General features: G+C 39.1%; 2 protein-coding genes across 2 annotated transcripts; both read right to left on the reverse strand.

Annotated features, from left to right (window-relative positions):
- Positions 1-250: 250 nt before the first annotated feature.
- Positions 251-2,519, reverse strand: LOC119792314 (thymosin beta-12). The gene is made up of 3 exons (XM_038298910.1): positions 2,364-2,519; positions 1,228-1,340; positions 251-1,140 (listed from the first exon to the last, which is right to left on the reverse strand). The coding sequence occupies exons 2-3, from the start codon at positions 1,325-1,327 to the stop codon at positions 1,112-1,114; spliced, it is 129 nt and encodes a 42-aa protein (XP_038154838.1). The 5' UTR covers positions 1,328-1,340; positions 2,364-2,519; the 3' UTR covers positions 251-1,111.
- A 4,140-nt stretch (positions 2,520-6,659) lies between these two features.
- Positions 6,660-18,244, reverse strand: LOC119792317 (ribose-phosphate pyrophosphokinase 2-like). The gene is made up of 7 exons (XM_038298915.1): positions 17,934-18,244; positions 12,136-12,319; positions 11,767-11,865; positions 9,960-10,084; positions 9,636-9,809; positions 9,386-9,545; positions 6,660-7,474 (listed from the first exon to the last, which is right to left on the reverse strand). Exons 1-7 carry the CDS (start codon positions 18,053-18,055, stop codon positions 7,382-7,384), a joined length of 957 nt encoding a protein of 318 aa, XP_038154843.1. The 5' UTR covers positions 18,056-18,244; the 3' UTR covers positions 6,660-7,381.
- Positions 18,245-21,529: the final 3,285 nt, after the last annotated feature.

Genomic DNA, 21,529 nt, shown 5'->3' on the forward strand with positions numbered 1-21,529 from the left:
GTCAGGCCAGGATATAAGTAGCAGTAAACTTGTTTATACAATGGAAACCAATCTCCAGTCCCTAAACTTTTAGACACTCCCTTCTCCAAAAGATCTTTATACAAGCAAGGTGTGTGAGGAAAGACATGGAGTTTGGCAGTAGATCGACTGACTCCATCCACTTCCTGCATTACAGGAAAGCAAATCAGATTCAAGTCCATCTGTTGGGCTTCAACAAAATTAGTAAAGCAGGAATAAAGTAGTCAAAGGATCATTTTAGTAACAAATTTTTATTACAACATTTCACGGTTTTCCATTTTCTGGCAATGGTTTGTGGCAGAGTAACATGACTGCTGGGAAATTTACAAAACTCCAAAAGAAGTTTGATTAACAGTTCAAAGCAAAAACACAGAACCAGTTACCCAAACTATTTCCTCAGTTGAGACAATTCAGAGATTGCAACACAAGAGCAACTCTAAACTGCTCAAAAAAAAATAAAAAAAAAGGGCCCAAGTATGTTACAGTTGGACCATGGGTTAGGTCCATAGAGCATCTCCCAGATCAAGATGGAATCCGTCATTTTAATCAGTGTACACGAAAAAAAAAAAAAGAGGAAAAAAAAGTGACAGTATCAATTTTTTGGGGCATTTACATTTTGGCCAGCGTACAAACAAAGTGGTGCATTTCCGAAAGTTAGAAGACGAAAAAAAAAAAAAAAAAGAAAAGCCAGACGCCTCAGCTTTGGCGCAAAAGCAGCCACACAGGATGCCGGGTGGTGAAAGGTGGTGGTGGTGAAGGTGCGACGAAGATGAACTTCCTGGAACGCAGGCCACGCCCTGGTCCCTCAACCTGCACGTTAGCGTTGGCAGTCTAGGTGGTGTAGGAGACCAAATCAGGGCCCTCCCCTCCTTCCTCGGTTACAGGCCGACAGAAAGGAGCGTGTAGGTGGGAGCTGGAGAGGAGGGGATGAGGCTGAAGAAGGCATCATCCGTCCACACAGCTGTGCAGCTTGGTTATAGTCGTCGATTCATAATTTCGGTTACAGAGTTATACAGCTAAAAAGAAGTGACTGAAAACAAGGCAATGCAGGAGGAGACGGGGGTGTACAGTGCATGATGGGAAGGGAGGGGCTTCATGATGATGCCTTCTCCTGTTCAATGGCTGTGGGAGACAAAAATAGGGAAATTTAGCCAACCTTTCCCAGTAGAAAAAAAATTTATCAAATTTTTTTAAAGAACTAAAACTTACTCTCTTTTGTAGGCAGGGGGTTCTTCTCCTGCGTCTCGGTCTTCTTCAGCTTTGACTTGTCGAAGCTGGTCACTTCAGAGATGTCTGGTTTGTCACTCATTGTTGCAGTTAGTCTAAAAAATAATAATGAGGGAGAGAAACCGTGCAGGTTAATGTGCAGCCGGTTCAAAAGTCTGCATTTAGACAACAGTCTCTGTAAATTCACCCAAGCATGCAGTCTGCCATGGCGTTTTATCAGAAGGAGAGGGGGTGGGGAGGGCGTTGCCTCAAAGAAAAAAAATCTCAGCCAACAAATATCTAACCCCTCAGTTCTCTCCTTGTAATGTGCAAGGAAATGAACCGCCTCCTTTTGTTCGCTTAAGTCTGATTTGATCAGCATGCATCCCCAGCTGCTCTGTGCACACAGCACCGGGATGTTGCACCCAAGGAGGGGAGGTGGGCTCCGCACAATGACACAGAATCCTTCCAAAACACCATATTTACATAACAATGGAGTTCCCATGCAGCGTAAGCTGAGAAAATAATAAAATGCTTGCATTTTTTTTGCTTTAAGAGGAACCTTTAAGAGCTCAGATGTTTAATTTGTGAAACTGGTTGCAGCTGTGCAACATCCGCAATTTACAAATCACGCATTTCTGCTGTCTGGTCGCAGTGTGAGGGAACCACCGCCCAGATTAACAGTCAACCATAGTCACTACAGCTTTAAAAACTATTTAAATTGGGTTTTTTTTAAATGAGTAAACTCAAAATGCCTCCCAGATAGGATAAGAAAATATAAATAAAGGGAGGAGATCCGTGGAAGGATAAAGGCAGCGGTTTGATAACGGGAGCTGAGCGCGTGCAGCTCACGCGCACAGAAAGCAACAAAGAAAAACGCTCAGCGCTCGCGCCCGAGACAAAGCGCGCTTTAAGCTTTTACGTTCCTTTACGCCATAATGATTACCAAGCAATAAAACAAAAAGAATACGTTTTATTTTATTTCATTGCACCCTGCCGTGCCCCCCGCCCCCCAAAAAGAAAAGAAAAATCCTTTCTGCACCTTAATTCAATCTTAACCTCAATGATTCCCAGAGAGCTGCCAAAAACACATAAAATATAAAAGAATAAAAATCCCTGAAAAGAGAAGAGGGGCTTACCGAAGCGCTGGCTTACTGATGAGAGTTGTCTGCTCAGTGGGATGCAGCAGTAATGCTTGAGCTTTTGCGCAAGCCTTTCATATAGTCAGAAATATGCTAATTACCCCTGACGTCACCAGTTTCCCCTCCTTTTTTATCCGCACACTGTCGCCATCTACTGGAGAAAAATGGAAAATTACCTCCCAACACAGTCGTGAAGCAAATAGTTAAAAGAATCAACAGTGGGGATTTTAATTTGTATTCGAAATTAGATCAACATTGCTTCGTACGAAACAGAGACTGTACGGTATCAGTTAAACTGAGATGCCTTGTGTGCGTTAAAAAATAAGTGCATAAAATACGCTCTTCATGCTTGGCTCTTCTTCTTGCAAATTCATGAAGCCCGGGCGCCACCTGGTGGCGATTTGACGTACAACACGAGTAATTTGGTGCTGAATGGCAATTCATCAAACTTGTTAATTTCCTTTTTAAAGACTAGTTTCAAACTATTTGAGAACGTGACCGGCCCCAATCATGTCAGGTTTATTAAATATATATATATATATATATATATATATATATATATATATATATATATATATATATATATATATATATATATATATATATATATATATATATATATATATATATATATATATATATACTCACCGGCCACTTTATTAGGTACACCTGTCCAGCTGCTCGTTAACACTTAATTTCTAAGCAGCCAATCACATGGCGGCAACTCAGTGCATTTAGGCATGTAGACATGGTCAAGACAATCTCCTGCAGTTCAAACCGAGCATCAGTATGGGGAAGAAAGGTGATTTGAGTGACTTTGAACGTGGCATATTTGTTGGTGCCAGAAGGGCTGGTCTGAGTATTTCAGAAACTGCTGATCTACTGGGATTTTCACGCACAACCATCTCTAGGGTTTACAGAGAATGGTCCGAAAAAGAAAAAACATCCAGTGAGCGGCAGTTCTGTGGGCGGAAATGCCTTGTTGATGCCAGAGGTCAGAGGAGAATGGCCAGACTGGTTCGAGCTGATAGAAGGGCAACAGTGACTCAAATAACCATCCGTTACAACCAAGGTGGGCAGAAGAGCATCTCTGAACGCACAGTACGTCGAACTTTGAGGCAGATGGGCTACAGCAGCAGAAGACCACACCAGGTGCCACTCCTTTCAGCTAAGAACAGGAAACTGAGGCTACAATTTGCACAAGCTCATCGAAATTGGACAATAGAAGATTGGAAAAACGTTGCCTGGTCTGATGAGTCTCGATTTCTGCTGCGACATTCGGATGGTAGAGTCAGAATTTGGCGTCTACAACATGAAAGCATGGATCCATCCTGCCTTGTGTCAACGGTTCAGGCTGGTGGTGGTGGTGTCATGGTGTGATGAATATTTTCTTGGTACTCTTTGGGCCCCTTGGTACCAATTGAGCATCGTTGCAACACCACAGCCTACCTGAGTATTGTTGCTGACCATGTCCATCCCTTTATGACCACAATGTACCCAACTTCTGATGGCTACTTTCAGCAGGATAATGCGCCATGTCATAAAGCTGGAATCATCTCAGACTGGTTTCTTGAACATGACAATGAGTTCACTGTACTCAAATGGCCTCCACAGTCACCAGATCTCAATTTAATAGAGCATCTTTGGGATGTGGTGGAACGGGAGATTCGCATCATGGATGTGCAGCCGACAAATCTGCGGCAACTGTGTGATGCCATCATGTCAATATGGACCAAACTCCCTGAGGAATGCTTCCAGCACCTTGTTGAATCTATGCCACCAAGAATTGAGGCAGTTCTGAAGGCAAAAGGGGGTCCAACCCGTTACTAGCATGGGGTACCTAATAAAGTGGCCGGTGAGTGTATATATATATATATATATATATATATATATATATATATATATATATATATATACACATACATATATAATAATAAAAATAATAATACATTTTATTTAAAAAGGCGCCTTTCTGGACACGTAAGGTCGCCGTACAAAAAGCATAAAAAACACAATGTCAGAAACAAAATAAAAAAACATTTAAAAAATACAGAGGCTGTGACAGCGGAATTGATATTTAAATGTATGTACAGTATATGTATATATACAAAGCTTATACATACATATATATATGATAACGTTTGTATTAAAACTTAAGCCTCCAACTGTGGCCAATCAGCCGTTAGTTGGGTTTGTCTGGTTCAGTTTGACCAATCTTGGAAGCTGTTTTGGGTTGAAACCCAGCTCAGGTCAGATGGAAATTATCTTTCATTTGTAGATGAATTGCTATAAATCAGCCTTTGACTGAAAAAAAAAGAAGAAACAGCTTTTATAAAACTATACCCAGAACATTTATGTTCCTGATAGCAAGACACTTATTGAGGAACTGCACTTTGAGAAGTACTAGTTTTAAAATATGAAAAGTTTGACCTCATCTGTGAGAAAGGAGAAGTATAAAGTAGTAGTTTATAAGAACTATAAATAAAGGAACCTGTTGGTGAGCATGGTTCAACAACACAGAACCAATAAAATGGAATATAAAAAAGTGCAATTTCAGTTCTGCTAAAATACAAATATATTGTTTTCTCACAGTGCTAGAAATGACCTCCAAGCTTCCCAGGCTCCCAAACTAAAGGCTTTCTAATTCATCATCTCCATCTTCCTCCCACTAAGGTGCACCAATCTGATTACCTGTTGTAATATTTAAAAAATGCCAACCCTGAAAGCGCTGCAAATGTGTGGAGGCAAATACTTTAAGTTGGATAAAGACATTAACAGAGCATTTCTGACTTATTGACTAGTAGGAAAGATGTAAGAAAGAAAAATCTTAAGCTCCAAATAAAGACGTAACAGTTCATGAAAACTCACCCACTATGCAAATAAACAGTATTCGCTTGCGTGTGTGGAGTATGTGCAGTTACAGAAAAATGTATGCAGTATGGGGTTCCGTTAGTGCCAAAAATGTTTATGTGTCTTCTGGTGTGTCCATCTATTGTGCTTATGTAATGGACGTCTATATGTCAGATTAATATGTTGTGTCTATATGCTGTGAGCATATGTATCGTGTCTACATGAGGGATAACGTGCATCGCATTATTCTTCACTTTATGTTGTTTGACCATGTTGTTGAACCTGTCAGCATGTGAATGCAGAAACCATATTTGCTTCTTATTCTTCTTTTAAATTGTGTTTTTAACTGCCTTTACTTGTAAGATCCTTTTATCCACTTACAATGTAGGCAAGCTCTGCACCGGTGGCAATGAACTGTTTTTCTCATGCCATGCTTTTCTCTCCCACACTGTTTACATTTTATCACTGCTGCACTTTAAGAAATGAAAATGTCATGTAAGCAACAGTGGCGTCGGATGTAGTTTGCCCTGAAATCGAAGGATTGACGGTTTAAACGCTGACTTTCAGTGTCGTTGTGTCCTTGAGCAAGACACTTCACCTGCATTATCCACTGATGGTGGCACCAGTGTACGACAGCCTCGCTTCTGTCAGTGAGCCCCAGGGCAGCTGTGGCTACAATGTAGCTTGCCACCATCAGTGTGTGAGTGTGAATGTAGTGTATAGCTCTTTGGTAAAGTCTCCTGATTTGAAAAAGAGCTATACAAGTACAGGCCATTTACCATTAAAGCTGTACAAAATGAAATTTCGTGTTGCATGCACTGTGTATACAAAATTACCATAAAAGTTGATTCCAGTTGTATCTAAAGACTTTTCCACACAGGTGCAAATTATTCTAATACACATAAAATCCTGTTGCATTTGACTTTTTTTTCTAGATGGATAATAAAAACAATAGGTCCTCCTAATCGTCAATTATTCCGGTTGATGTTTATGTAAGGCCTTCCTATGTGCTTGTCTCCATTTTCACTTACCTTTTGAGAGTCTGACATAGTGGAAAAATGGCAAAATCTTCTTTTGGAAAGTAAGCTTGTATGAGCGATGAAACAGCAACTTTTAGACAGAGCGTGCACGAGCCCATTTCTCCTCGTGCATGCTCTTGCATGTGTTTGATGGGCGTTCCCTCTCAGGAGCAGGTACAGGGTTGTGAATGTGCTTTTTTTGGGAGGGATGGCCTTTTCAAAAATGCACGAATCCTCCACTATATAGATATTTATAGATATATATCTATATATATCACTCCTTTTATTATATATATATATATATAAAAAGAGAAAAACAGACTCATTCAGGATCAGTTTTACATTTTCAGAGCTTTATTATTAAAAGAAAAGCTTTTACTGTGATACGTAAAAAAAAAAAAAAATCATCACATTTATTTTTTTAATCACCTTTTGAGCCACTTTCAGGCACACTGCGCCACACTGCCTTCACTGAACAGAAGTGACTCCATTACCGCTGGGAACAAATCAGGCCCGGATTCTTAACACTATTTAAAAAAAGAAAATAAAAACAAAAAAAGTAAAGCTTTGGGCTTCATTATATTTAATGACCTTTTTTTTAAGGGTAGGCAATACACCTACGACATCTTGCGTTAGTTTTAGAAATGATTTTAGTACAATTAGAAGGATTAGATCAGAGGGAAGTCATGACAGCAGCTTATACTTGTCGTGGCTCAGCGAGAAGAAAATATGGATTCCTGTGACGGAGTTAGACTGAGTTAGAGGGTACCATAATGTAAATACTTTGGGTGCAGGCTACACTTTTATTCAAACACTTTAAATCTTTGCATGCCAGAGAGGAATGCATCTAAAACTGAAAAAAAAAAGAAAAAAAAAAGAGGTAAAATGAAGTCATGACGTCCCGCTTGGTTATCAAGAAGAATCAGAGGCCGAAAGAGAAAACTGACAAGAAAAGGAATTGAGCTCATAAATAAAAACTTGGTTTTGTCTGCTGAGTGGAAAATGTCACTGACGGAGGGTGCGACCTTTGAGGAGCCACTGGAGCAAGGCCGATTGGAGGCTTCGCCGCAGGACGTGAGAGGCCAGGAAAGTGCCGGGCGTGTGGCCTCGTTGGGAGGACATACAGAGGATCGGGGTGGTTCTTCCTCACAGTGGGACGTGGCTGAAGAGGTATGAAACCGATTCACCGTTGTGGGTCCTCCTGATCGCTTCAGCCAGGATCATGGAGATGTCGATGACCTGGTTGGAAACAACAAACTGAGCTGAGCTTGATCCTTTACAGGCTACTCAAAAATCAATTACTGGCTGAATTTTAAGTAAACGATTCAGTTTCTTTCATTTTCCGTAAATAAAACAACGAAATCTAAAAATCTCCAGCTGCTGCTTTTGATTTTGAAACAAAAACATCTTTGGTCATAAATCTAAACCCGGATCTTTATCTAACCTGCATTAAAACTCATTCATTGTCAGCCGGATTCACATAAAAACAGACTACAAATGACTTTAGATCCCCTCTGCAAACATAGATGATGATGTCACAGCTTTGTGAGCTTCTAATAGGTTAATACAGGGTTCTACAACCAGCGGCTCTTTAGATCTTCAACAATAGCTTTTATTAGTGGCTAATGCATGTATATTAACAAATGCAATTCTTACAAACTTTAGTATTTTTTTCAAAGAACACTTTAATTTAAAGGTAAAGTGGAGGATTTTCTCAAATTCTTTCTCAAACTTAAAAAAAAAAAATTCACATGCACAACCCTGTATCCGCTCCGGAGAGAGGACACCTATTAAACACATGTGAGAGCATGCACAAGCCCATTTCTCCTTGTGCACGCTCTGTTTACAAGTTGTTGCTTGCATCACTCAAACAAGCTTACTTTCCAAAAGAAGATTTGCAATTTTTCCACTATGTCAGACTCGCCACCAGTAAGTTAAAATGGGGACGACCACGTAGGACTGCCTTATGCAAACATATCACCAGACTGATTGACAATTAGGAGGACCGCTTATTTAGATGATCCGCCTGGAAAAAGAACATCTTCCACTATACCTTTAATTATCACTACAGAATAGGCCTGGGCAAAGAAATCAATTCAATTAATTAATTCGATTTTTTTGTTGCAGGCAATTAAAAAAATTATAAATCAATGGGATTTTTTTTTTAATAACGGCCCTTTTTTTACCTTCCCGGAGTATCTGTAGCTGCGGTATTACTCTCAGGTTGCAATTTGGCAAGCAACAGCATCACACGAAACAGCAAACATCGTAATGGGGATTAGGGAATTGGGGACTGGCCGCCTAGAGGTAAAGGCATTGTACTTGGCCCCCAGAGGTTCTGAGTTCAAGCCCCACTCCCACAGACTGCCACTATGGGTTCCTGAGCAAGACCCTAAACCCCACACTGCTCCTCAAGGGGATGGGGTTAAATGCAGAGAGTTAATTTCTCCAGTTTGAGATCAATAAAGTTCATTTATTAATATCATAACTACAGATGAGTAAGAAATTTGTTCTCAAAAAAGGAAAGAAAGCAACTGCGGTTGTCATTGAGAGTTTCATAGCAACACCATCAATGTCGCTGACTGCTATGATGAAGTGTCCTTTGGCACTTACCAGAATGCATTTCTACCCAAATACAAGTTTAGTAGGAGGCTGCAGCTAAATTAACGAGCTGCAGCCAAGATGGCAGAAATGGCAGCGAAAATTAGCAACACGCATGGTTCCTGTCGAGTTTGTTTAGATGCAGTTGTATTAGAAGAAATGGGGCTGTAAGGTTCCCGGTCCAGATAGCTAACAAGATAGATGCTAACAGAAGCTTGGCTGCATATAGCGCAGCACAGTAGTGACGTTTCCCCCACATAGCCAAAGACATGGTGCCCCGTTTGAACTTATTGCTTTCCTTAATAATTAGGGACAGGGGCGCCGTTTTAGATTCTAAGGGCCCTTGACTTAGGGGGGCCCGAAAAGAAGAAGAAAAGATTTGTCCGGCTATATTTTTCAAAAATAAAAATAAAATCCAGCAGTAAAATAAATAATCTTCATGTTCTCTGTCATTTTTCAGCACTAAACAGTGAATCAAAGCATGAAGTTATTGACACCCCCCCCTTCCATGCTCAGGAAGCTTGCAGAATAACTCTCCAAGACATATACCTGAATTTTTGGGCACGCCTTCATCTTCTCCTCCTGTGGGATGGTGTTGGTCACCACCACGGCCTCGAATGGGGCGCTGTTGATGCGAGAGATGGCCGGGCCCGAGAATATACCATGTGTGAGGATGGCATAGACCTTGGTGGCGCCGGCGTCGATCAGCCTGACGGTACGGATACAAACACGGAGCGGTCAGCTTTTTAAGAGGCGTTTAAATCTGGGGCTAATGATTTTTTAAAAAAAGGGAGCCAACTTGTCGGCGGCGTGGCAGATGGTGCCGCAGGTGTCGGCCATGTCATCCACCATGATGGCCACTCGGTCCTTGACGTCCCCGACCAGAACCATGCGGTCTACTTCGTTGGCCTTCTTCCTCTCTTTGTGGATGAGGGCAAAGTCCACGTTCAGGCGGTCGGCGATGGATGTCACGCTGTGGCGACAAACAAACAAACACCAGACAGACGTGCAGAGAGGTTTTTAATTGCATCAGCTGCGATTGAGCTGCCAGTAGAACGCCGTCTCCAGTTTATCTAACATACAGCTGCCCTTTGACCCCGTGTATCTTATCGACTCCTCTTACCGCTTGGCTCCGCCAGCATCTGGAGACACGATGATGCAGTCCTTCCATTCAGGAATGTTTTCTTTAACCCACTGCAGGACGGCCGGCTCAGCGTACAGGTTATCCACCGCAATGTCAAAAAATCCCTGCAGAATGGATTCAAATTTCAAAAAAAGAAAAAGAGACAAGTTCAGCCTTATGGGAATCCCCCTAAAGCAAATGTTTCTCAATCTGGTCTAATAAAAAATCTACATTTAACATCTTGATCATCAACAGAGATGATTTAATTCAAAATAAAGCAACTTTTAAAGGTAATTTAGCAGCTCTTCAAAACAGGAAGCACATGAGAACATAATATAGCAGATAATGACTAGAAAATGCCATCTACAACCTGAATGGATGTTTAACCACGACAGCCAGACAAATATGAGCAATGAAACTTCAAGGTGGAAGATCTTCATCTTTACTACGACTTTCAACATTAAGGGACAGTTCTGCATAAACCAAAATGTCTGCATTACACATTAAAAGGATAATTAATTAGGGCTGAAACGGTTAATTAATCGATTACTGAAAAAAAAAGTAAACAATTTAGTAATTGGTTATTCACAACTGGGGTATAGACTTTAAACTTGCCTACAGCTGACAACAGTTTTAGTTTCACCTGCTTTAAATAGTGCCAATTATCTTCTTTAAGGAACCTTTTGCTATCTGATCAATCTAATTAAAAAAACAAAAAAACAACAGATTAATTGCTTGACAAAAAAAATCATTAAAGCCCTTTAAATGATTTTGTATCTATTTACTTCATAATTAGCCTCATGCAGCTGCACAGGATTTAATTTTATATGTCAACTTAAGCTATTAAGGTTGGTGGGCGGGGCTAGCATCAATATAGATAAGGTGATTGGTTGAAGTCTGACTGCTGTCAGTTAAAATCCTTTGATATAATCCTCTTACGTTAATGCATAAGAAATTAAACTAATGTATAATATTCAATTATTCATCCAATCATGCCCTGCTGTTGCCTTAGTAACATTAGTTAACTTAAAAGTTAAATTATTTTGAAAACAAAAGTTTATTCAAGCTAAATGTATGTCAGATTTTGTCACTAATGGGCTTCCGTATTTTTTAAATTAATTGTTTATAGATACACCCTCAAATAAGCGTCTGCCCATATTTTCTAACGAGCTATAGAGGAAGCAGTAGTGAAAATAGCCAAGAAACTAATTGGGTCAGTTAGTTGTTAATTCAAAAAAAAAAAAAAATTAACAATCAACTGACTCACTAATATCACTATTGTTGTTTTATTTGTGACACGCAGCTATAAGCATTAAATTTCGATAATCCTTAAAATAAAGTGCATTTAATCGTTTTTTTTCATTCGATAATGACACATCATATATTTATGGAAAACTTATGGTAGAGAATATATAATGCTGTTGGCTAGAGGAGAACTAAAATTTGATTATGATTGGGTTTTGATTATTTAAAATAGTCAAAAATAGTTAGAAATCATAAAAATGCTTCTCCGTTCCCAGACATCCTTCTAAAAATCTGGAGTTTAGAGCTGAATAAATCAAAACATTAAACATTTGATTATGATTGGGTTTTGATTATTTAAAATAGTCAAAAATAGTTAGAAATCATAAAAACGCTTCTCCGTTCCCAGACATCCTTCTAAAAATCTGGAGTTTAGAGCTGAATAAATCAAGACATTAAACACTGTGTTCTTCCTAAATATTAAAAGAGAAGTTGAAGTCTTTTTTATTTTTTTAACCCAGTGAATAAAGTTCACAGTTAAAGCTGCTAGCTATGGCTACCAGACCTGGATCTGCGAGGCGTGGAGGTCCATGGTGATGATGTGATCAGCGCCCGCCACGGACAGCATGTTAGCAACCAGTTTGGCAGAAATCGGTGCTCGACTCTGAGATGAATCAGAAAACATGAATATCAGGAGGCAAGCAGTTGAAAAAAATCAAAATAAAAAAAATAAGTGTTTGCATAAAATCCCTTTTTTCTTCTTCCCATTGGTAAAACGATAGACTGACGCCACAATGCAGCATGTCTCCATCTTTAGCTTCATGCATATGCAGCTTTTTTCCCCCTTTTTTTTAAAACAACCAGCAGAGCTGGAGGGAAATGACTCAGCCCTCTTGGATCGGGAGCTGTTGTGACATGCTATTCCTCTCCACACCTTGTCTTTCTTGTCCTGCCGGGCGTACGGGAAGCAAGGGATGACGGCTGTTACGCGGGACGAGGAGGCTATCTTGCAGGCGTTTATCATGATCAACAGCTCCATTAGATTGTCGTTGATTTCGCCGCAGCCGCTCTGTATGATGTACACGTCCTCGCCGCGCACGCTCTCCCCGATCTCCACACTGTTGAGGAATAGGAGACAAAATACTCCATAAGATGATGAAGTGAAGTAAAATACACAAAGCATAACCTCAAAACTTCTGCTCTTGGTTTTGATCAGGACTTTGAACATATTTCCCCCCCCAAATCAATACAAAACAGTCTAAACTGCAACTGTTTAACTGCAGTTTAATGTTTAAGGTTGTCCTGCTGCAAGATCCCATTATTTTCTTCAGAGGTTGTCGTGGATTAATTCCATTAATCTCCAATTTAAGAAGGAGGGGCTTCCCTTTCACCTGCAGTTTGGAGAAACCATCTAACCGAGGATCATTTTGCACCACGGAAGGAGACCAGAGTATCCAGAAAAAAATACATGCAGGTATAGAGAACATTTAAATCCACAGAGAAAAACCTCTAGTAAGGATAGAGTGTTAACAACGAGCCCACCAGGATATGGAAGACCAGGAGAGTCACAGAAAAACAAAACAAACAACAACCCCAAAATTAGTGTTGCACCAATGCCATTTTTCGGCTCCGGATAAATAATTGCCATCATGGTTTTGTCAAGCTGCTGCCTACCTTTGTGAAGCAGGAAAAATACAAATACAAAGTGAATCCAGTAGAACTTTTTATTGCCTACCTGGAATGGGGGGCAATAGTTGTAAAAACTTTTGACTCTCAAATTGTATCGGTGCCCTATTTGTTACTACTCGCCGATACTGATACCACAATTTTAGTGCCGTATCGGGGCCCCGTCCGATACTGGTGTCGGTGCAACACTACCCAAAATTGGCCATTTCAAATTTAACATTTACCATATTTTCCAGACTATAAGTCGCCACTTTTTTGCCACGATTTGAACCATGCGGCTTATAAGAAGGTGTGGCTTTTCTTTACATTTTTTGCTAACCGCAAGAGGGGGGAAGTCAAAGTTGGAAATGAAAAAATAAAGGGCTAATTTTCATCTAGCACAAGAACATGCTAGCAGCAGTCACAGCGGAGAACAAATGTCCCAAATTCACACATTTTGACATTCATTTGCCGCATTAAAGCTGCTAAACTAATGAAGAGACTGGGCTCAACTCCAGCAGAGCTGAAATAAAGAGCTGATGAAGCCACATCTTTGATTAGAAGCTCGTACTGCTGCAAACCAACAAGCTAATGGGAGCTAGCATTCTTCTCCATCCCTGCTCCAGGATGTAGAGCTCCCCCTACAGGTTTGGTTGAAGACAGTTAAGTAGATATCAGCGGCTTATAGCCAGGTGCGGCTTAATATGTCCGTTAACAGTTTTTTCAAAAAATTTAGGGGTCGCAACATATAGTATCGTGTGCTCTATAGTCTAGGAAATATGGTAAATCATACAATCAGGAATAAAATATGAAAAGTAATTCCTAACTGTACATTTTTTTATGAAATACTGCAATTTAAACAATAATTTTTAAACCCTAGTTCTACGTGGAGTAGAGACTGACACGGGAGTGGATTTTCACTCCTGTCCCGTCCCACTCCCACAGAAAAAAATGGTGTCCCGTCCCGATCCCGGGCCAGAGTAGAAATCTAAATCCTGTCCCGTCCCACTCCTGGTGAAATTACTCCCACTCCCATCCCGCTCCCATTCAGAATGACTCCCGCTCCTGCACCACTCCCATTCTTGTTGTTTTTGAGCGCGGGTGAAAAACTCAGAGCGGAAGTTACTATTGGTTTGCTCCCGCTCCCGTCTGCTCCTGTTAATGTTTAATCCTGTACCGTCCCAATCCCGTGATCGTTACTAATACTGACTCCCATCCCACGGGAATCCCGTGACCCATGGGGTTCCCGAAAAAATGTCAGTCTCTAACGTGGAGATAAAAAAAAAAATAATTCATAAATTTGATTATTAATACCTTCCTTAATCACATGTTTAAAAAGGGTAACTCCATGTTTTTTTACTGTTCTCTCCTACCCTTCTGGTTCCTGAGCTCGCTGAAAACCAGCTAAACCAATCACAGTTGCTTCACAGAGGTAACCAGCTCTCTCATTGGTCATCAGGTAAACACGAATAGGCAGTTTGACTAATGAGAGAGCTGGTTACATCTGAGGAGCAACTTCATTGATTTAGCTAGCCTTTAGTGTAAATGGAGAGGTTAAAATAAAAAGAAAGTTACCTTTCTAAATGTGTGATTTGGGTGGCCGTTTATTATAACATTTATAAACTGTGTTTTTTTATTTTATATAGAAATAGGGTTTGAAAATATAATAATATATTAAATTGCAGTATTTAATAAGGGATTAATAAATAACATTTATAATTCCTCTTTAAAAATTTAATTTAAAATGTGCAATTAGAAAACACTTTTCAAATTGGACTTCTAATTCTATGATTTAAATGTTACATATGCCTGATATGGATAGTTGTTCACAGATGCCCTCGAGTCAGATAAATTATCCCCGATTTTAGACTATGTGAGGTGGTGTTTAATGCAAGTCAGAGCGTGCAGGCAGTACAATAATCTGTGCATCATGTGCAGATTAGAACTACTTCGATTACGCAGTCACAATGACAGGTTGGTGGGTTCGATAAGCATCTCCCTGAATTAGTTTTTGGAACTTGGGATGTCTGCATTTGAAATGGCTGTTTTTCCTTTTTTCACTGACCCTCCTGGTCCTCCATATCATGAGACAAACTCGGCTAAATCCAGCTCTCACAAAGTTGGATAGACACCGTTAAAAGGTTAAATTCAGGGGGCATCGGAATAGAGGAGGCTCACAAATGTATGCCACACATTTCATGTACAATCAATTGTGTCTCCATCTACAGCGTGCTGGAAAGCATAGCCCCAACATTAAGAAAAAGAAAAACAATAAAGATTACTCTGTGTTTAAGATTCAGATTTGATCCAACTAATGTAGCACAATGCATCATCATCTAAAGAGGGGGGGAAATGATTGGCTACTATATTTAAAGTGTTGTGAACCTGCACGGTCATGACTGCTGATAGATTTTCTAACATCATGTAGCTCTAACTTTATCATCTACTGCTAAACACTCACTTTTCAAGCCAATAATGAAAGTAAAGTCCTTTTTAACGGCATGATGGGGTCGTTTGAAGAATGAAAATAAAAAGCAGCATCTATTTTTTTGCAGTTTTTACACAGTCGGGAAAGGTTAGTTTCAGTGCAGCATGCATGCGTGTGACAAATTCATGTGCATGGAGGGAGGGGGATAACCAGCTCCTCAGTCACATGATTGAGATGCACCGAAAAAAAAAGATGTCTGAATAATCCTCAAAAAAAGATCCTGTTTGCAAAAAGATTAAGATACGATGACAGACATTTATAAAAATAGTGATGATGGAACAGTAGGTGAGCAAACAGTAATCTCTGACATGTGAGCCCTTTGTTTCCTTATTTTTCCAGCTCTTTTGAATGTAAAACAACCAAAAAAGCTTTCGTTCAAATTCCAACTGTGAAAAGCAAACACTGAGTAATATTGGGAGGACTCCTTCCGAGGAACTCCCTCCCTCCGCTTTGGTCCTTGACCTACATGGTCATCTGGTAAAACCGGAGCTCCAGCTGCATTGCAGGGCTGCAGAATGCATAGCGGCGCCCCGCTTTACCTCCCCTCTCACTGTGAGAAGATCAGAGCATAATCTTTGTTTTTGCACTTTGTGTCAAACAAACAGATCAGTTCCCTAGAGAGAAAACGCGCCCTGGATAATCTACGTTTTTTTTTTTTCCTTCCCTGGATTTTTGGAGTTGTTTGTGGAAACATTAGGAGCTAAAACACACAAAAAAGAGGTGGATAAAGAGGTCCAGGCATCATTAAGACCTCTGACCTTTTTTGACGAGAGAGATTATAAAACAGTGAAGCGCATGATGTGATGCATGATAGACCAGAACAAATTCCAGCATGCTGCTGGAAACACTGATTTAGATAGATTCCTAATTGGATTCAAGTGTGGACTTTGACTAGGCCATTCTTGCATGATTAATACAGCATTTGTTTTCCTTCAAAGTTTATTATAAAACAAAACATGCAGTCCGGTACACGGCAAGCATTTTAACTCATCAATCAGTAATCTAAAAAAAAAAAAAAAAAAAAGAAGTGGAAAAACACCGCCATGATGAAGCTTCTACGGGCCCAAATAGGTCACTATGCCCAGCAGGCAGGTTCAAGCAACAAACATGAGCGGAAATAGGTTGGCTTGAAGTCAGGCAGTAAGTAGTGAAAGTCTGCAGAGGCCGGAAAGTTTAGAAATGAGAAATTGTGTGCATGTGATTCAGCCCAGGGCAGAGTTAAAGTAATTAACCTCACTGACAGACAGAATGTGAGATAACACTACTGGCTTTAATCACGTTACTACGGGGAGCTCTGCAAGTCAGCCTCCTTTTAAACCGTGCTCTGCTGCTTGTTTCTTCAAAGTCTGCTGCTTCTAACGGTACTGGACTACATTTGAATGCAGTCAAATCTATTTAAATAAATCGTTAAAAACATTTTTGAGATCACAGATAAATGCATCAGATCATGTAATGGATGCAAAAAAGACAATTATGCATGCAATTTTATTTTTGTGAAAAATATTACATTTATTTCAAATCCTTCATACTTTAAAGTTGAATACTTGTGCCCCTTCATACTAAAAGGGCTGATAGAATTTTCCTTATTAAATAAAGCATACTAATTGAATTGAAATATTTTTCATATTTAATATCATATGAAAGTGTAACTGAATCAAGTGCATAATTATATACATCTATTTGACATTCATTTTATTGCATTAAAAAACTTTTTTTGTTTTTCCAGTAAAGCATTTCTTTAATGTACAGCCACCAACATAACAGAACTATATAATAAATAAAATCAAAACCTAATTTTTATGCTTTTTTTAAAACCCAAATCCAAATTAGAGTGAACGATTAATGTAAATCTCCATACCTAACTTTACAATTATAAATTAATAATTGGATTTAATTGTTTTTTTGCGAGTTTATAATTATTTAATTAATTTTATTTTATATAAATATATATATAAATAAACAAAAAATACATCTATTTAAAAATGCATGAATCTATTTGGATGTTTCAAATACTAACTTAGTGATACATTAAAGTATTCATTGGTGGAGATTAATATTTTACTAATGCTAGCACACGTACACATCTTTTGCAAACGACTCGTGTATTTTTATGTCCTACTTTTAGTTCCTTAATAGCAAAACATTAAATATATGTTTTTTTTTCAGACAGGCAAAATAGAAGAACACCTAACAATGTTGTCATAAGTTATAAATGTTAGCTTCTTAGCCGACACTGATCAGTTTAGCAGGACTGTAAAATAAGACACTAATTCTTAAAACAGCATGTAGCGACGTAGCGAAATCTAAAGACATGATTTGAAGTCTGCCATTTTGGTTCATTTAAACCAGAAGCCATTATAAAAATATATAAAAACTGACCGTTGTCCGATAAAAGGAACATCACGGTTAGCCTGCTGTGTTTACATCAAGCTATATGTTAGCTTAAAGCTAAGCTACACACGTGATAACGATGATGGAGCACCATATGAGACCAATAGCTCGCTTTGTTTGTTTTGTTTTAAAACATGCAGAAAAGAATAAAAACAAAAGCGAAACGTTTAAATGAGCGATGTACTCGCCATGTCTCCTGGTTGCTAAACTTCTTGGTGATCACCTTCCCCAGCTCCAGCCCGAGCCGATCAGCCACTTTTTGGGACAGGTCATGATGGGAGCTCCCGCTGAAAAGCACGATGTTAGGCATGTTAAAAAAAAAAAAAGAAACAAAAGGACCACGGAGCAGATGGGTTAAAAACAAACTGAAGAAGAAGATCGCGGAAGATATAAGGGGTCTCCCCACAGGGTGAAGAAAAGGGGGAGGAAAAAAAAAGAGAGTGCTAATGTTGCAGCTTGAGCATGGCACAGTTGCAGCACTGGGGACAGTAGGCAGAGAGGAAATATGGGGTCAGTATTTGCATGCTGAACGGAAGAGCCCGCTTCTGATTGGACGGCTAGGAGAGTCATTGATACACGCAAAGTTATTGTTTACTATGCCCTGTATGGCAAGCCATCGTAGCACACAATCAAACTAAACCACTTTCTATATTTAATTGGATAAAATGTTGCCCATCCAGGTTCAGTTAAATTGTATATCCTATTATTATAGGTTAGTACCCTTTCTTATCAGATAATAAACCAACTTTGCAATTATATTGTCATTTTGTCAATTTCCTTTCTTTTAATACTTGAAATTCCACTTGAAATACTGAAAATTGTCTTGTGGTTTAGTTTATTGTTATTAAAGTATTGTCATAAATAGTATATCGTCATAATTATATAATCATAATGTTTCTGTTTGGCTGTGACACCATCCTGTACAGAAATTTTAGCTGTGCTGCTGCCATCAACACCCTTGTTTAAAGATGTTGGAGATCGGCCTGTTTTTTCAGTGTAGTCCTGTTTCTCTGACTATGACTGGCTGGCTGTGCTCTCTTCATCTCTTCATCCTCTGTGTGTTTCCTGGACTAGGCGGCCTTTTACAGCTACTTTTTCTATCTCTGCTTCTGTCTCCTTGAACCCCAGTCGGCCTCGGCAGATGGCTGCTCACACTGAACCTGGTTCTGCTGGAGGTTTATTCCTGTTAAAAGTGAGTTTTTCCTCTCAGCTGTCGCTAGAAGCATTCTTAGTGTAAGGGATTGCACTCGGGTCAATGAGTCGATGCAATCAACTGTTTTTTTTTTTCTTAGATAGAAAACTCTGAATCAATTTGACTGCATGATCTGGTGAAATGTAAAGTGCCTTGAGATGACATGTGTTGTGAATTGGCGCTATATAAATAAACTGAATTGAACTGAATAATTGAAATTTTAAATCCTTTATCTAAATGCTTTATTTTAAAAGTCTCCCATTTAAAGCCTAATAAAGCATCTATTCAACTATTAACAGGGAAAACCAGTGATTTAACATTTGGAAATGGATTATATACCACTGCTAGGCATGACCCTTCCCTTGACACACATCTATGATAGACTCTGCAAACAAAGCCTCTTGCTTATACACAGCAATTCATTGCAGCATATGGTCATAGTTACAACCCAAACTCATACAATCTCTTGAAGTTACACTATCAAGGCCTGTTGACAACACGCCTGAGTGCACATTTCTAAATAAAGCTAATCAATTTCCTCTGTAATGAAGCATAGGCTAACCTATTTAGAAGGAAAAAGAGATTCAACAATTGTAAATGCATTCCATATCTCTCTAGAGGCTGTCCATATCCTAAAGACAAAGCCCTGCTAGACCTTCAAAATAAGACATTACCTCTTCAAAACAAAAGCCTGTAAAATATACTAAGTAATATATTGCACTATAGAGATATTTATCATTACCCCAGCCGCAACCAGGTCTGTCAACGCCAGTCACCAGCAGTTGTGGAGACTCCAGTCGCCACTAGCTGTTGCTGCTTTAGTCTCCAACTGGGTGTGGCAACGCTAGTCGTCAACAGGATTTGTGAAGCCAGTCCCCAGTCGCTTTCATGATGCCAGTCGCCATGAACAAGCAATTTGCCACCTGGTATGGTGATATATACCAATGTAAGGTGAACCCAACTAACCACATGATGCCTTTGTTGCAAGTACAAATATTACGCCCAAGTGGCAGGCCCTGTCAAAATTTTTTCAGCATTTTTCTAGTTTTACATCATATTACCATAAACAGAATGGCGTAACGCCACAACAATAGGCCCGTAAGCAAAATTATCTGGGTGGGCCCCATATGAAGTACAACACACCAACATAGCACATTGTACGTAGCGGTTATGCTTTAATCTACGCTCTGGATTACCCATAATTCCAAGTATTTTAAAAAATAAAATACTGAAATACGTCGTTATTTTAAGATCTTTATTGCGGTTTGAAAAATATTATATGAGTGTATTTTTTACCGACCGTCTAATGAACTATACACATTTATTAACATAGTGATTAAAAGTACCACTGTCTGCTTTGCTGTTGGTGTCGTTTTTAAACGGCTCACCATCATATTGGAATCTGGCATGTGTTGCGGTATAAATACAGTCTGGTCAATCAATCTAGTATCAGTGGGATAAGAGGAATTTTTCGCCCCATTACATCTGCAAAGAGACATCCTAGTCCACAATTGCGTAGGGGGCCAACCAGGTGTCAGTGATGGGGCCCCTAAGCAACTGCAGTCTCTGCTAACTGATAGTTACGCCATTGCGTAAACAAGCACCTTTACAAAGTGGGCACATTTTAAAAAGGACTTCAATAGAACTGAAATGTATGTAGTTATAACTGCAAATAAAAAGAAAACAGGTTAGGTTATGGATGAAGTTTAGTTTTACATATAAGATAAAATTGTATATATAACAAAAATTCCAGGTACCTTCAACCCATACCTCCAAATCCAGCATGCCCTCAGTGTTTGATAACTCTGTTAACATTTGATTTAGACCTGTTTGGATCATTGAATTATTTTAGCTAAAGTTACCTTTCCCACATTACGCTAGTAATCTTATGTATTAAACATGCAGATAAAATCTCCAGTATGATTTATCTGCACCCACAAAGGTGCTTATCCTGGCCACGTGTAACTTAGTTAGTTTATTTAAAAAAAATGATAGGATTGTGCAGCTTCACACACCAAAGTTGACATGTTTTCATTGCAAAAGTAAGCTTGATAGCATACCTTATTATCTGAGATATGTGAAATGTCAATAAACAAGAGTTTATGTGAATAAATAGCTTACCATATATTCCTGAAATCTGTGTGATAAGCAATTGGAAATTGTTTTGAAACTGTTTAAACACTCAACTTTTGTGTCAGAATAATTTGGAACTACGGTCTTTAAAAGTGATAGTAAGTTTTCGTAAAACCAACTTTTTTTTTGTCATAAAGTAAGCAAAATGTTATAATTTTTTTTTTTCTGAGAGTTTAGATCATCTTTGAAGACCATATAATGTGTCCCTGTAAAATGTCAGAGGGAATGTCACCTGACCAATGGCTCTTTGCTTAAATCCTGCATGCAGACTCGTGATTCAGGGGTTTGTAATTAGATTTTCCACTCAGAAAAATTTCTCTGAGTCTCCAATGTCGCTTTTTTTTAAGCTGAGGCTCCATTACTGTCATGTGCAGGAAAGTTTGTTTTTTTCTTTTTCCCCATGTTATCAGATGCAAAAAAAAAAAAAGATCAGAAACTTAAGGATCTACTGGAGTCGTC

This window comes from Cyprinodon tularosa, unplaced genomic scaffold, assembly GCF_016077235.1.
Source record: "Cyprinodon tularosa strain WSP-4 unplaced genomic scaffold, ASM1607723v1 ctg417, whole genome shotgun sequence".
Classification (NCBI taxonomy): domain Eukaryota; kingdom Metazoa; phylum Chordata; class Actinopteri; order Cyprinodontiformes; family Cyprinodontidae; genus Cyprinodon; species Cyprinodon tularosa.